Source organism: Lactuca sativa, chromosome 9 (assembly GCF_002870075.4).
Source record: "Lactuca sativa cultivar Salinas chromosome 9, Lsat_Salinas_v11, whole genome shotgun sequence".
Lineage (NCBI taxonomy): Eukaryota > Viridiplantae > Streptophyta > Magnoliopsida > Asterales > Asteraceae > Lactuca > Lactuca sativa.
The window spans coordinates 167,159,266-167,174,210 of NC_056631.2; the positions used below are offsets into that span (position 1 = coordinate 167,159,266).

The 14,945-nt window shown below is 34.7% G+C and overlaps 1 protein-coding gene across 1 annotated transcript; it reads right to left on the bottom strand.

The window, feature by feature from the left end:
• Positions 1-2,941: 2,941 nt before the first annotated feature.
• On the bottom strand, positions 2,942-4,598 carry LOC111912693 (uncharacterized). Its single transcript, XM_042898177.1, has 3 exons — positions 4,544-4,598; positions 3,852-3,911; positions 2,942-3,595 (listed from the first exon to the last, which is right to left on the bottom strand). The coding sequence occupies exon 3, from the start codon at positions 3,592-3,594 to the stop codon at positions 3,196-3,198; it is 399 nt and encodes a 132-aa protein (XP_042754111.1). The 5' UTR covers position 3,595; positions 3,852-3,911; positions 4,544-4,598; the 3' UTR covers positions 2,942-3,195.
• Between the last annotated feature and the right edge of the window lie 10,347 nt (positions 4,599-14,945).

Here is a 14,945-nt window from a genome sequence, read left to right on the forward strand (position 1 = left end):
GAGGCTATAAGTGCCCTTAAATAGGCCCCAAACCCGGGGGATTAGGGTTTCATTAAACAGTGTGGACTCGCCGAGTCCAGTCGCGAACCCGGATGATAATCCGCGACTCTACTCGGCGAGTCTAAGCACTAACTCGTCGAGTTCCTTCACAAACTTCAAAAATAAAAATATTAGAATAATATACCTAAGAATCTGGATGTTACACATTTTAGGGAAACAAAGTCTTCAATTTATATGGAGGCACCCGAACAGTCGAAGCATGCTCACTAAGATTCACATTCAATACAACGTCGTTTCGGTTGTTGGGATGCTTTGAATTCTTGCCATGTCGTCGCTTATGTGTTAGGCTACGCTTATGTGGCAGTGTAAACCAGCTACAATATGTGAAAGCGATTATATTGGTAGGTAACAGATAACTCGTTCCCTTATAAAGCCACAAAATAAGTTAAGTGACTGAATTGGTAAACCCTAGAAATATAATAGGGCATATATGTCATTTTCCCAAAAATATACAAAGAAGACTCACCAACCAACACAATTTTTACATGATGAATGAATCAAAAAATGAATAAGAACAAGAAGAACTAATAATCTGGTGATTTTTTTTTTGAACTAGTGAGGTTTTTAATATGAAAAGCAATAACTAGGAACTAGTAAAATAGAACAATTAAATATAAGAGTTTAAAATCAGAATTCGTAGCCACGAATCTCACCTGATGTGCAACTTGTGTTTTCTATACACAAGCCAATTATATAAGCATGCAAGAATACTATCAAAAAGACTATTTTTTTCTCGCCTCACACCTATAAAAAGTTGCTAAATTTCTAAAGAATATGTACTACTGTACTTTTCCATTCATTTTTCACATCAATAAAATTAAAATTCCAAGTAGATATACTTTATCACTAAAATAATCCAAATAAAATAAACTAAACATTCTAAATAGTTGTTTTAGAAATATGAAGTTCATTCAATTATTTCCACAGCACAAGTTTTGTAGACATTAAATGTGGAAAATAATATATTTTTTTACGAAAACAATTCGAAATGTTGGAAAAACTTAACTTTACAATTAAGAAGATAATCAGTTTACACATTAATCCAAACAATCTAAAAGTAAAAAAATGAAATTACTTTTTACATTACATTGCATCTCAGAACATGTGTTGGAAATAATGAATTCATAAGAGCAAGTTGGTTATTTTCCTTTATGTGAGGGAAGAAACATTTTGTGGGTTTATAATGTTTTTCTATTGATAGGCTTTTAAAGGCTCTTAGTGGATCAAGCGACGAGCCAAACCCACGTACACCCGCCTAGCCTAGTACTAGTACTAACTGACGCCGCGAGTGTGTGATTTTTTACTTTGTGGCTTACAGCCGATAGAAGTGAAGTGAAAACCTTTAAGAACATTTTTTACTCTTTTAAGGACATTTTTTACTCTGTGGCTTACAGCCGATAGAAGCGAAGTGAAACTTTTTAAGGACAGGAGTTCGATCCGTGCAGTTATTACACATTCAAGATTTTATTGTCTTGCATTTATTTTCGTCCAATAACAAGACAGACTGTTTTTACCTCTTTCTTATAATCAGATCTAATCGATAAGAAACTTAGTAATCATATTAATAATAATTAGATTTATTATTCGTATTATAATTCTCAATATTATTTGTCAGTTTCTTCGCATGTCTATTGGTTCTATCTTACAACAATCTTAAAGGTTTTTATTGGGTTTGTAAATCATAGACTAATGAACACCCAAATCCCAGCTGCTAGTCTCCATTACATGAACCAAGAGTTTGCCTAGCTTGACCGATTCAATGGTCAGAACTATTCATACTAGGCTGACAAGGTCAAGTTCATGCTTCATGTGTTGAAGCTCTCCTATGTTTTGGACCTAAAACCGACGCCGATTCCTACTGATCCAATTCCCGGGGCCGGGAAAACTGTGGATCCAACAATCATCTCTAATCCGGAAAAACAAAAGGGCTCTACGTAGAGAGTCTAAGGAACTGTGTGTGGGTCACATCAAAAACCCACTCTCTGGTCTGCTCTATGATCTTTACACGTCAATCAAAGATCCAAGAGATCTATGTAGTGCTTTGGAACTTAAGTACAAGGCACGTGAGGAATGTACTAACTAAGTATTTAGAGTTTCAAATGGTTGATGACAAACCTATATTGGAGCAAGTACATGAACTCGATGTCATGGTCAACAAGCTGTGACGCTCCAATGAGACTCAAAGCTGTGAAATTGTATCTATTAATAGAAGAAAAACAAATGATTATCAGTTTTTGATACATTAAAAAAAAATTATAAAATTTACACCCCAAAAAATTAATAAAATAATAATAATAATAATAAGACACCCTATTGACATTTTTATAAAAAAATCAACATATAATTAAGTACTTATAATCAGTTTTTTCAAAAAACAATGCAATTTCAACTAACAAAAATATTTTAAAAATTAATTAGGGTGTCTATATGGTAACATGGGATGCCTTTTTAGCAACCTCTTTACTAAACAATCATTTTGTTTAATCAAGTACAACTTACTTTAATAAGGTCAAAATAAACTGATAAATGATATCAATTGCATAAAATTTGGAATGGTTTGTTGCATGTTGGACGCTGATCCATATTCATATAGCGACTAGTATGACAACCAATATTAGAAAGTAAATCATATCGTCCACAAAGTTAGGGAAGTGATGTCCATACTTTTATAACAGAGATTCTCATATCTTAACACTATAACATACCAATTATATACAAATAAAAGATCGTTGTTCATTTGAGATAACCAAGATGGTTACATGGCCCATGAACAAGATTAAAACCACCTTTTAAACCAAATAGGTAGAACTCAACAACTAATAATATATAATATTCCACTCTTGTTGGTAACTTGTATGGAACATAAGAATAGCTAGTAATATTTTTAGTAAACTAGGTCTTCTTGGTAAATGGTCGACTAAATTGGAAGAAAATGAAAAGTTCACTTGTTGATTCCATAACATTTCCTAAAACGTAAACAAAATAAAAAACTAATTTGGTCTAGCCACATATCCAAACTAATACTCAATAGTCAATAGTGTGAAAGAAGAGTTGACATCACAATTCAAAAGCATCCAACAGATGATTAGATCGAGTTGATTGTTAACTGATCATAATAACGCACCAACATCGTCTCTATATGATCCAATAGCCACACCTGAGAAAGAAGATGACACCACAAATGAAATGCACGATCACAGAACAGGACCAATTAGCAAAAAGCCTCAACCAGTAGTCGTCCCCTATAATCCTAAGAACAATTTCATGAACAGCTATCGCCATAGCAGCAATTGCAATAAGCATGGCATATCTTGCACGCTTCTCGATCTTTTTCCAGAATGTGGGCCCCGCACTCATTCCAACAACAAACACAGTCATGGAGATACAAAGAGCTTTCAAGTTCGCATTGAGAAACACCCAATCGCGTTTTGTCTTCCCAATGTTTGCAAGTCCTCCTGGGAATCCTAGCAGACACATCACACTGTTGATGGCTATGCATCCAGCTATCATCACCAAAGCATTACGATTATCCATCCTGCTTAAACCATTCAATTGTGTATTAGTTCCTATATAACTTGACGTTAGCTGAAAAGAAAAGTCAAAGTAAAACATGGTCAACCAAAGTCAATTTTGGTCCAACCTAAAAAAGATTCATTACAGTGATGTAACATTGATGATAGTATTCGGATTGTTGATCTGAACAACTGTTAATGGTGGATAATTTCATGAATCAAAGTTAACGCTAATGAAAGTTAATTTAAGAGTATGGAATCGGAAGGATGAAATTGTACCTGAAGATGCCAAAAAAAACTTTGATGTAACTCGATGTGAAGCTCCGCTTAGACCTAAACCTGCAGGAATTGAAAAAGAAAAAAAATGTAGGATTAAAACGTTAATCTAGCAAGGATTTGGAAGAACATGAGCAGAAATGTAAATTAGGGATTTGTTTTCAGGGATTTCTTAAGAAGAGAAGACCAAACACACACATACAGAGAGGTTTCAGTTGGTGGTGGTTCAAGTCAGAGAAAGCAACTGGTGTTCTCCGGCGAGAAACGGGATGAGGGGAGGGGATCGCAGAGAAATTAAGGTGAGATAAATGGGATTTTCCGGCAGATTGGGTTGTGATGGGTCGATAAATGCAAAATTTAGGAGCTGGAATATGGTTTTTATAATCGGAGGGTGGTACAGCTGCCGGCAGCGGGGTCGGGATGTCGTTTGGGATTGTCGTGCATGGGAGAAAGGGAGGAAATGAGGGGAGGCGGAGAGAGTGGTGGTATGAAGCTGAGTGCTTGTTTTTAGGGTTTCTATGGTGGTGGTGGTTGGTGGGTTATCAGCAGCGAGGTGAGGTTGTGAGGGTTAATGGCTACCAGTGAAGGGAAGAGTGTGTCACGGCGGACGGCGGTGGAACAGTAACAGAAAATGAGAGAAGGGGAGGGGAGGATGGTTGGAGACGGAGAGGGCCGGAGAGATGAAGAAGACATACCTTAAACACCTTCTTGCCAATACCGTGGAATGAATGGAAGATTTGCAGCGAATGACTGAAGAATCTGAATTTTCTTATATATTAGGAAAACAGTGTACGGAAGTTTAAATAAATAAATAAATAAAATGAGAAAACGAATATAAGATATCTTTTTTACTTTTTTTTTAATAAAAAGGAACAAAAAATCCTTTTTGTATTGTTTTGAAATCAGCGTATGGATAGAAAGAACCATGACAAGGAAAAACCCTGGTCGTTATGGTGGCCAGGACGAAGAACCTTCCAATTTGGCCACTAGTGGCAAGGCAAGTTACCAACAAAGAAGAGCTCCATAAAACATATCACAAGGTAACGCCATTGGCCATCACACTCGAGTTATTTGTGTGGTGTGTTTGTTAAGCTGCTGGACATAATTTATTAGATGTGAGACCGTGTATTATATGTTATAATCATGATTTATATATTTGTATATTTGTATTATTAGCCCACTCCTTCTATTAGTCCATTATGGTGTATAAGCTCAAGAAGGCCATTGTGTATTTAGTTTGTAATGCCTTTCTAAGTGTAGGAAAATAGTTTCTATCATGGTATCAGCCTATTTTTTCATCCCTAAAATCAACTGATCCTCTTTTCTTTTACTATCGTCACACCCTTTACTCTTCTTCTCTCACGTTTCTTTCTTCTTTCTTCAACCAACATGACTGGTGGTGAATCTAACAACAATTCCAAACCTCCTCACAAAGCCTATGGAATAACCAACATCAAAACGTATGTTCCTCTTATTCTAGATTTCACCACTCAGAACTATGAACCTTGGAGTGCTCTCTTCAAGGTTTATTGTACCGCCTATGATATTTTCTATCACGTAGATGGCACATATGATGCACCAAATCGTCATCTACTTATCCAAAATGAGAAAGACTTGACTTAATGTTTCTTTTATGGCTATTTAGATTGATATCTCAAAATCTCATCACCTCCGCTTACTCCAATCCTCCAACAGCCCGTAAGGTTTGGCTTAATATTCACTCTATTTTCTATGACAATAAAGAGGCTACTACAATGCAACTAGAGGCTGAACTCCGAAACATCTCCATATGGGACCTCTCGCTTCATGCTTACTGTGATTGATGCGACATCGGCTCCGACCACCTGCTCTGATGGTGTGCTCCTACGCCAGAGGGAATCTGCGAGGACACAATAGACAAGGTCGTTAGAACCACCCCTGGGACTGTGTGTTAAAAAACTACAAACACATATTTCCCAACATCTTCATTTCTTATATCATTTGAGGACAAAGAAACATAAGGTTTTCAAGAACATACATCAAAAAACCTCACTACAAAACCCTATTCTACTCTCATAACAAAACACCAAGCCCTAATCTAGAATGATTATCAGTAATGAATGAATAACACGAATATAAAGAACGATCAGGAAAAATACAACAGATCTGCTTCACAATCGTTTAGATCTAGCAGAAAACCCTAACTGAACGAGAGCACATCACAAGAGAGAAGAATGAGATGAAAAAATATCTGAACTGATCTCTAACACACTCTCTCTCTTCTTTTATACTCCCTTATCACTGAAACAAATCTAACCCGACCCACTTCAGATCCGCGCTTCACTCCTGCTTTACTCCTGCATTCACTTATACACATACAACTACATATACTTATACGTATATAAAAATAAATATGAGATTGTATTAATTCATAATATTTTCAACATCCCCCCTCAATTGAAATATTTATTTTTCACTTTTAAAAACATCAACAATGCCCATTTTCTTAGTTAGAAAATCATGCTGCTTTATAGTTAAAGATTTAGTTAAGATATCTGCAGTTTGTTCAGAAGAACAAATTTTAACCAATTTTATCACTCCATTAGAAATTTTTTCTCTAATAAAATGCAAGTCAACTTCAAAATGTTTTGTCCTCTCATGAAACACAGGATTTAAAGCTAACTTAATAGTTGAATCATTATCGCAAAAAACTGAAACAGGAATTAAATCTTTAATTTCTAATTCAAACAAAAGTTTTAAAATCCAAATTATCTCACAAGTAATAGACCCTAAAGCTCTATATTCAGCTTCAGTGGAGGATCTAGAACCAGTAGACTGTTTCTTACTCTTCCATGAAATTAAACAGTTATTAAAATAAACCAAATATCCAGACACTGATTTTCTTGTAATCATAAACTTAGCCCAGTCAACATCTACAAACCCTTTAAGCTCAAATTTATCAGATTTGGTTATAGCCACTCCTCTTCCAGGACTGTTTTTTAAGTATCTTAAAAGTCTAAAAGCAATTTTTAGATGAGATTTTTTAGGCCTGTGCATGAACTGACTAAGTACCTGAACATCATATGAAATATCTGGTCTAGTTACTGTCAAATATATCAATTTACCAATGAGTTTCTGAAACTCAGTTTTATTGTCTAACAATGAATTTCCTTTATCATTTTCATCAGTCTTTATCAGAAAATTTGTTTCCAATGGTGTATTTACAGGTTTACACCCAAGCATACCATATTCATGTAATAACTCTAAACAATATTTCCTTTGATTTAGACACAACCCATTATTAAATTTTATTACTTCAATTCCCAAAAAATATTTTAAAGTTCCAAGATCTTTAATTAGAAACTCAGTTTTCATAAAATCCTTAACTTTCTGCAATTCATGTTCACAACTTCCAGTCAAAATAATATCATCTACATATATAAGCAATATAGTTAATGATCCTTCAAATTTCCTTATAAATAATGAATAGTCACTGATACTTTGCTTGAAACCAAACAAAAACAAAGAAGAACAAAGTTTTTCATTCCACTTCCTAGGAGCTTGTTTCAAACCATATTAAGATTTAGTAAGTTTACAACCCCTAGAATCACCAATAGAAAAATATCCAGGAGGAAGAGACATATAAACATCTTCAGTTAAGTCACCATATAAAAATGCATTATTAATATCTAGTTGATATAATGGCCAAGAATTATGTACAGACAAAGAAATAATTATTCTTACAGTCACAATTTTTGCAACAGGAAAGAAAGTTTCTTCAAAGTCAATTCCTTCCCTTTGGTTATACCCTTTAGCTACTAAACGAGCTTTATATCTTTCTACTTCACCATTAGACTTGTATTTAATTTTGAAAACCCACTTACAACCTATCAGTTTTCTGTTCTTAGGTAAACATGTAATTTCCCAGGTATTATTTCTATGAAGAGTAATTAATAGTTCTTTCTATTCCATATTTATATTTACCTTCAACAATGTAATCAGAAAACTTCACAGGCATATGAGACTCACGTCTAGACCTAGAAGAACCTAAAGACTGCTCAACAGAAGGGATTAAGGGTAACTGACTACTTTCCTCAGAAATGTTAGAAGAAGAAGGAATTGAACCAGCAGAAGGAGGCACAACTGCCTCGCCACTACGGTTGACAACATTATTAGGACTGACATCATCCAGGTGAATGGCTGCATCAGTACCATCCAACTGTGATTCTACTCTCAGCTCATCAAGATTAATAGAATCATTTATATATTCATTAGTATCAAACTCATCATAGGAAAATGGATCACTAGGGCCAAAACCAGAAAAATTTTTGTCAACATTAGTTGACTTCAATTTATATGGAAACACAGATTCATAAAATTTCACATCCCTGGACATAAAAGATGTATTAGTATCAAGACTAAGAAGTTTATAAGCTTTTTTATCAGATGAATATCCTAATAAAATGCACTTTTCAGCACGTTCAGAAAACTTATCAGAAATATTTTGTTTAACAGCAAAACAAAGACAACCAAAAACTCTTAAATGATCAAAATTAGCTGTTCTTTTATAAACAAGTTCATAAGGAGATAACCCATTTAAAACTGATGTAGGCATTCTATTTATCAAAAAAACTGAAGTTAAAACAGCATCTCCCCAATATTTTATAGGAACAGCCGACTGAAACAAAAGTGATCTTGCAACATTAAGTATGTATCTGTGCTTCCTTTCCACAACTCCATTTTGTTGTGGAGTGTAAGCACAGGAAGTCTGATGAATGATACCTCGTTCAATACAAAAATATTTCATTTGATTATTCACAAATTCAATACCATTATCAGATCTCACAACCTTAATATTAACACTAAATTGGTTCAATAAAATATTCACAAAAATCTTAAAACAATCAAAAACTTCACTTTTAGATTTCAAAAGAAAAACCCAAGTAGCCCTGGAGAAATCATCCACAATAGTCAGAAAAAACTTAAACCCTTCTACAGAAGCAAGTCTATAGGGACCCCAAACATCTAAGTGAATTAATTCACCCAACTAGGTTGAACAATGTTGACTAAGTGAGAATGACTCCCTAGTCTGTTTAGCCTTATGACAGACATCACAAGGAGGAAGAGACTCATTTCCTAGTTTCAATTTATCTTTCAAAATATTTAAAGCCTGATCAACAGGATGACCAAGTCTACTATGCCAAGTTAACTTTGAGACACAACACTTAGAATTAGTTTGATTAACTGAATTACCTGAGGGAACATGATCTAGGTAATATAACCCCCCAGATTCTCTACCATTCTCCACCATCTTCTTTGACAGTGAATTCTGAATTTTACAATTATGTTCAGAGAAAGTAATTTCACATCCATTATCCTTACATAGTTTATGTACAGACAAAAGATTAACATTAAAGTCTGGCACAACAAAAACATCAAATAAAGTAAGATTAGAGGACAATTGAACATTCCCAATCTTATTTATTTGAGCAGAAGAACCATTAGGATGTTTTACAAGTAGATTAAGTCTAGACACATCCACAGTGTCTTGGAGTTGTGATTCTGAGGCTATCATATGTTGATTTGCTCCAGAATCAACAATCCAACTTTGAGATTTATTTGAAGTAACACAAGAGTTAAAACAATATGTTGTTGTTGTTGTTGTACCTGTTGGGTTTTGAGCATTCTAACACTCCTAAGTGTACATGCAACCCTAAATACCTTGGATCTATGTTTTCTTTATTATACATGCAAATAAGAACTTCCAAGGTATTATCCTAATCTAGCATACAAAAACAATGAGTGTAACAAGATAGAATACATACCTCTTTGATGTAGAAAGTCTTCATGAAGCTTGAGTGCCTAGCCCCAATAGTGTGGAAGCCTCAAATGGAATCACAATCACCAAAACACTTAGAATAACTTGAGAGAATTCTACAACTCATGAAATCGGCTAGCCCTTTCACTTCACGCTCTAGTGGCCGATTTTGGTCAAGAATAAGATGCTTATATAGTTAGGGTTACACCATGTAAACCCTAATTGACATGGCCTTTCATTTCCATGATCCATGGGTACAAATACACCATGGAGCATCCATGGACCATCCTATGGGTTTTAGCCCAACTTGATTATCCATGGAGCATTAGCCCACAAGTATGGATGATTTACACAATCAACCCATATATTTAATTAGTCTTCTTTTGATCACTTAATTAATCCTAGATTAATTCTTGATCAATACTAATTAAATAATCTTATTATTCTTATTATTAATATACTAGAACTTATAATATATTAATAACCATAAGTGTCTTATTTCTCTCATTATAGTCTATCCAAGTGCATGATGGTATGCAACCCAAATGGACCATGCCGGGTCGGGTCAAGTCTTACCAATTATAGTTATGGACTTAGACATTAATCCAACAGTCTCCCACTTGGATAAGTCTAAAACTATTATTGCGTATGACTTCAGGAACCAACTGGCAATCGTAGCTCTCAAAAGCTTCTGTCGAACTCTGACCTTGTAGATGAACTCTGACCTTTGTCAATAACTTGTCCATTAGATAAGGGATCATATATTCCTCCATTCTAGATATCATATGGACTGAGACATGGATTATAATCATTCTCTCTGTCCATTTGTTGTTTCCCGATTTCCGATTTATGACGACTGACTAATTGAACAAATCAAATCAGTCCTGGCCCGGCCGAGCACTTCCATTTGTCATCATCAAATCATCGAGGGGCCCATAGATATCGCTTTTATCCCAAAGGTAAAAGGAACGGATAAACTTCGACTCATATGGCTTGTTCTACTACTTGTTGAATCATACACAAAGGCACGTTTTATAGTACCGAGTTACCAAATGCGTTTTCGTGTAATCAATGTACTATCAACTCATAGTAACAACTCATATCTCTAGGTTTGAAGAATATAAGATATTATCGTCTCATGATCACTCGTGATAAAATCCATGAAGTGATTCCAATGAGCGCGGGTTGAATCCAATACTCAGAACTTATGAGCACTCATGAGTGTTGTAGCCCTTTGTCCAACACCTTAGACCTCTACAAGCCAACCCATGACAGTCTTAATTCATATCTACTTCCAACATATGACCGACTGTGGATGGTTTGAATAACTTAGTCATTCCGGAAGAATAACCCAGTTTATTCGGGAAGTCAAAACATGCAAAATGAAACACAATAATAATTGAATCCAATATGCTATCAACCCTTTGAACATAAATAAAACACCTTTTATTTATCACCATATGATTACACATTATTCATTGTATACTGTTTCAGCTATCAACTTTATTCTTGAATTTAAAACAATAGTTGTCCCATGCTCCAAGCATGTACACTATGTTTTCTTAAACACTAGTCATGCCACACACCAAGTATGCATACTATGTTTGTCTATGATCTTTACTTTGTGAACTAGATCAATTGAACATAACTTCAATGATTCTCTTTTCACACTCCCAAATCCTTACCGCAAATGCAAGAATTCCAAATTCATGCCATTTACTGAAATCTGTTAGATTCTAAACTTATATGCATTGATCCTCTTGTAACGATTATGCACAAACTCACAAAGACTTGGCAACAATCATTACAGAGTATTCCAAAGGAGATCAACTCCTTGGAAATATCCTTCTTGCATTAAGTTTCCTTAATTTTACACAGATTGAAAATTCTAACTTTGAAACATTTCCAGATTCCATTTTGACTATCACTTCTGAACAAGAGTTGCCTCCTTACAGATTATGTCAATATGGTCCTTCCAGAATTATCACTATACTTCCAATTGTCCTTGAGTAACCAATCTTTGGTAAACCTTAGATTGTCCTCGACAATTGTTTAATCCTTTTAGTCATATCCAGTTCTAAACCTTTTCCCTTTTTAATGCCCCATGCATTTGGAAAATTTTAGAACAGATGATTATAACACATGTAATCGATCCTATATCTGAAGCATATGGGACACGATTCATGATGTCTCACATAAAGACTAAACCAGTCTTTTGCTATAATATGTCCATTTCAATTTGCCAAGTTCTCATAATTCAGATTATGAAAAGGGATGCCGTAATCATAACCGAATTTTAGAACGCAAATAATGGACCCATATACAGAATTTCCTTATGTTGAGCCATTCCAACATGAAATTTATATATATATCCTTGACTAAATGATTAAAACCTCATGAATTAAGCTTATAGATTTGAGATGAAGTATAATTTCCTCTCCCTTAATTATAGCAAAACAACTCTTTTCAACCCCTGCAACCTCACGAATTGAAACTTTTGTTTTCTATAATTAACATTGCTAACTTGCAATACTTATCATAATTATCATGCTCCCACTAACATGATGATTATTAGCATAATACTTATGCTCCCACTAGCTTTGACATGTATTCAGAAATCAGCTGACTTTCTTCCAAAGTTCAGATTTCTGATACTAGATTGTTTTGATAAAACTTTATCAAACTCATACAGCTTCCCTTAGATAGCACACTTGTGTGTCTAAACAATTATGAAGAGGGATGCCGTAATCATAATGGTTAGACCTTTTTGCCACTTCTCACAAGTCCAGGTTAGTGTGCCGGTAAACCATACACGCTCCACTAACGACTTTGAGAATGCAAATATCACAATTGCTATCTAGATAAAATCTACTTAGTGAAAGTGTTTCCTCACCATCATTTTCATGAATCGGAGAGAAACCTTATGACACTTAGATTTATATGGTGTATGAGTTCCTACCCATATGAATTTGTCAAAACCATAATCACAAGACAAAGATAATGACAAATCCAAACTCATATGGACTGAACTCAATCTTAATTTCTTGCCACCTGGCAGCTCAAGGGCCTGCCATTGCTTCCAAGTTGTTTGTGCAACACTTTGAGAACTCTAAGAACTCATATGCAAAGCCAACTTTAACTGGAATGGGCATAGAATAAGTCAACACAATAGGTTATAAACCTCAAGTCGTGTGCTAGTGAAGAACTTCAGGTTCTATTCTTGATTAGTTCTTGAGACTTTCAAGACCTTTAAGACTCCCACTGTCCTCTTGACATATAATACTCCCTTGTCAAATATCCAAGAGATAGTTTGGATTCTAATCAAGACAAACACTTCACACAATTGGCCTAAGTTGGTCTTTGTTTTATCCAAAACATCACAACTTACCAATTTCAAATGTACAAGAGTAGAAAACTTTTACTCTTACATTTGACAAGTGTTTTAAACCTTCTTTTGAGACATGTCACTCAAGTTACAATCTTGGAGTATGACTCTAAGACTTGTATTGGAACGAAGTATGACTCATCTTCTTGATTTAACCATTTCAACAATTCAAGTTCCTTTTCTTAGTCATAAAAATGCACTAAGATTTCCTTAGAGAACTAATTTTGATATGGTTTCTTAATCATTAAGATGAACACAAAATTGATACTAAAGTACTCTCCCATCTTTTCAGATTTGAGAAACTTTTATCCTTCTGCCTAATTTGATTCTTCTTATTCGCTCTGCCATACATTAGAACCTTTTCCAATGTCTCAGAGTTACACTTAAGCTTGTAAGTATAATCATGTTTACTGAGCTGTAGTAAACTATGACGAATAGTCTTATCAATCTTTTATGGTGGACTTAATCAGTGCACAAGAATGTGTACTCGATCCTTTAGTCCTTTACTTGACTCACACATCCATGTGACCGAGTAATTAGTCTTAATTTTCCAATACTTGAAAGTTCTCATTCATCATGCTATACAACTTGCATGATTCCATGTTCCGGTCCAATTGAAACTTAGGTGATGAGAATCTTTCCTTATTTGGTAAATCTAGACATTACCACAAATGAAAGAATCAATTTCATATTTCCACTCTTGCTCTTAATGAAATCATATAAGCAACAATTTTTCCTCAAATGCCATTGTAAGGATATTTTAAAATAAATACAATCCAAAATTTTTCTTTTATTTTTAAACTTTGCGGAAAAACTTATCCTTACAATCCATATGAAAACTTGTCGTTATCTATTCCTAAGCAATATCTCATAACTCCTAAGAAGTAGCTCAAGAATCCGATTTTCAAACTACGCGATAGAAATCCATCTACGCGATCAGATTCAACATATTCTTTCTTTAAGTTCCTTTACTTTTCTTTGATTCTTAAAACATCACCATGTGACCTAGTCACATCATGTATCAAGAATCTCAGAATAGAAACTTAACAGAGTTAGATAGTGGACTTTACCTGAAGTAGAGTCAAACTTATTGACTTTAACATCCTTAGGTAAATTTGGCAGCTTCGCAACCAATGCCCCTTCCTTTGGCAATATAAACATATGGACCCTTTGATAATGGTACACGAGACTATCACAGACTTAGCTTTTCTCTTTACATTTGGTCAACCGAGTTGACAATGGCCGATCCCTTTCCATTGGGAAGAGAATGCTTTTCTGGATTTCCTGTGTCACTATTGTCAATGTCCATATAGTTTTAGGAAGTTGATCTTAGCAAACAGATAAGATCATTAAGGGTCTTGTCATAGTCTGTTTCATAGGTGTTCCAAAAGAACTCACTATGTGACTTAGAAAGTAGTTGAACCACCAACTTTCTCAAGACTTCGACACCTAACTCTCCCGGCTTGTCAATATGTGACTACATCTCCAAGATGTGACCACACCTAGACCTTGCCTTGCCAATAGGGCTTGAGTGACCTTAAACCTTTTTAAGAACATGTGGGTTAGGGAGAATAGTTGGAGGAGGAGAAAGAAGTATGATATCTATGGGATATCATCTTCATTAGGAAACCTTGTTTCAAGAGATTTGGGAAGATCATAGGTGTCTAAACCAGACATCTTTTGGGAGATATTCAAGATAGTTGATTTAAAGTCCTTAATATGACACCCAATATGAAATATTAAGGCTAGGACCCAACAAACTATTTTATAACTTAGAAGAGGTATGTCGTAATCTAAGTTATAAAATATTTGAAGGTAGGTGAATGACGATTCACCAATTTCCACCAAGATAAACGAAATGTATTATTAGGTTTTAATTGGTTTTGAAACTCCTAGATCTTTGAGATTCATTGAA

Coding starts and splice junctions, on each gene's coding strand:
- LOC111912693 (XM_042898177.1), bottom strand. CDS start 3,594: ATGGATAATCGTAATGCTTTGGTGATGATAGCTGGATGCATAGCCATC.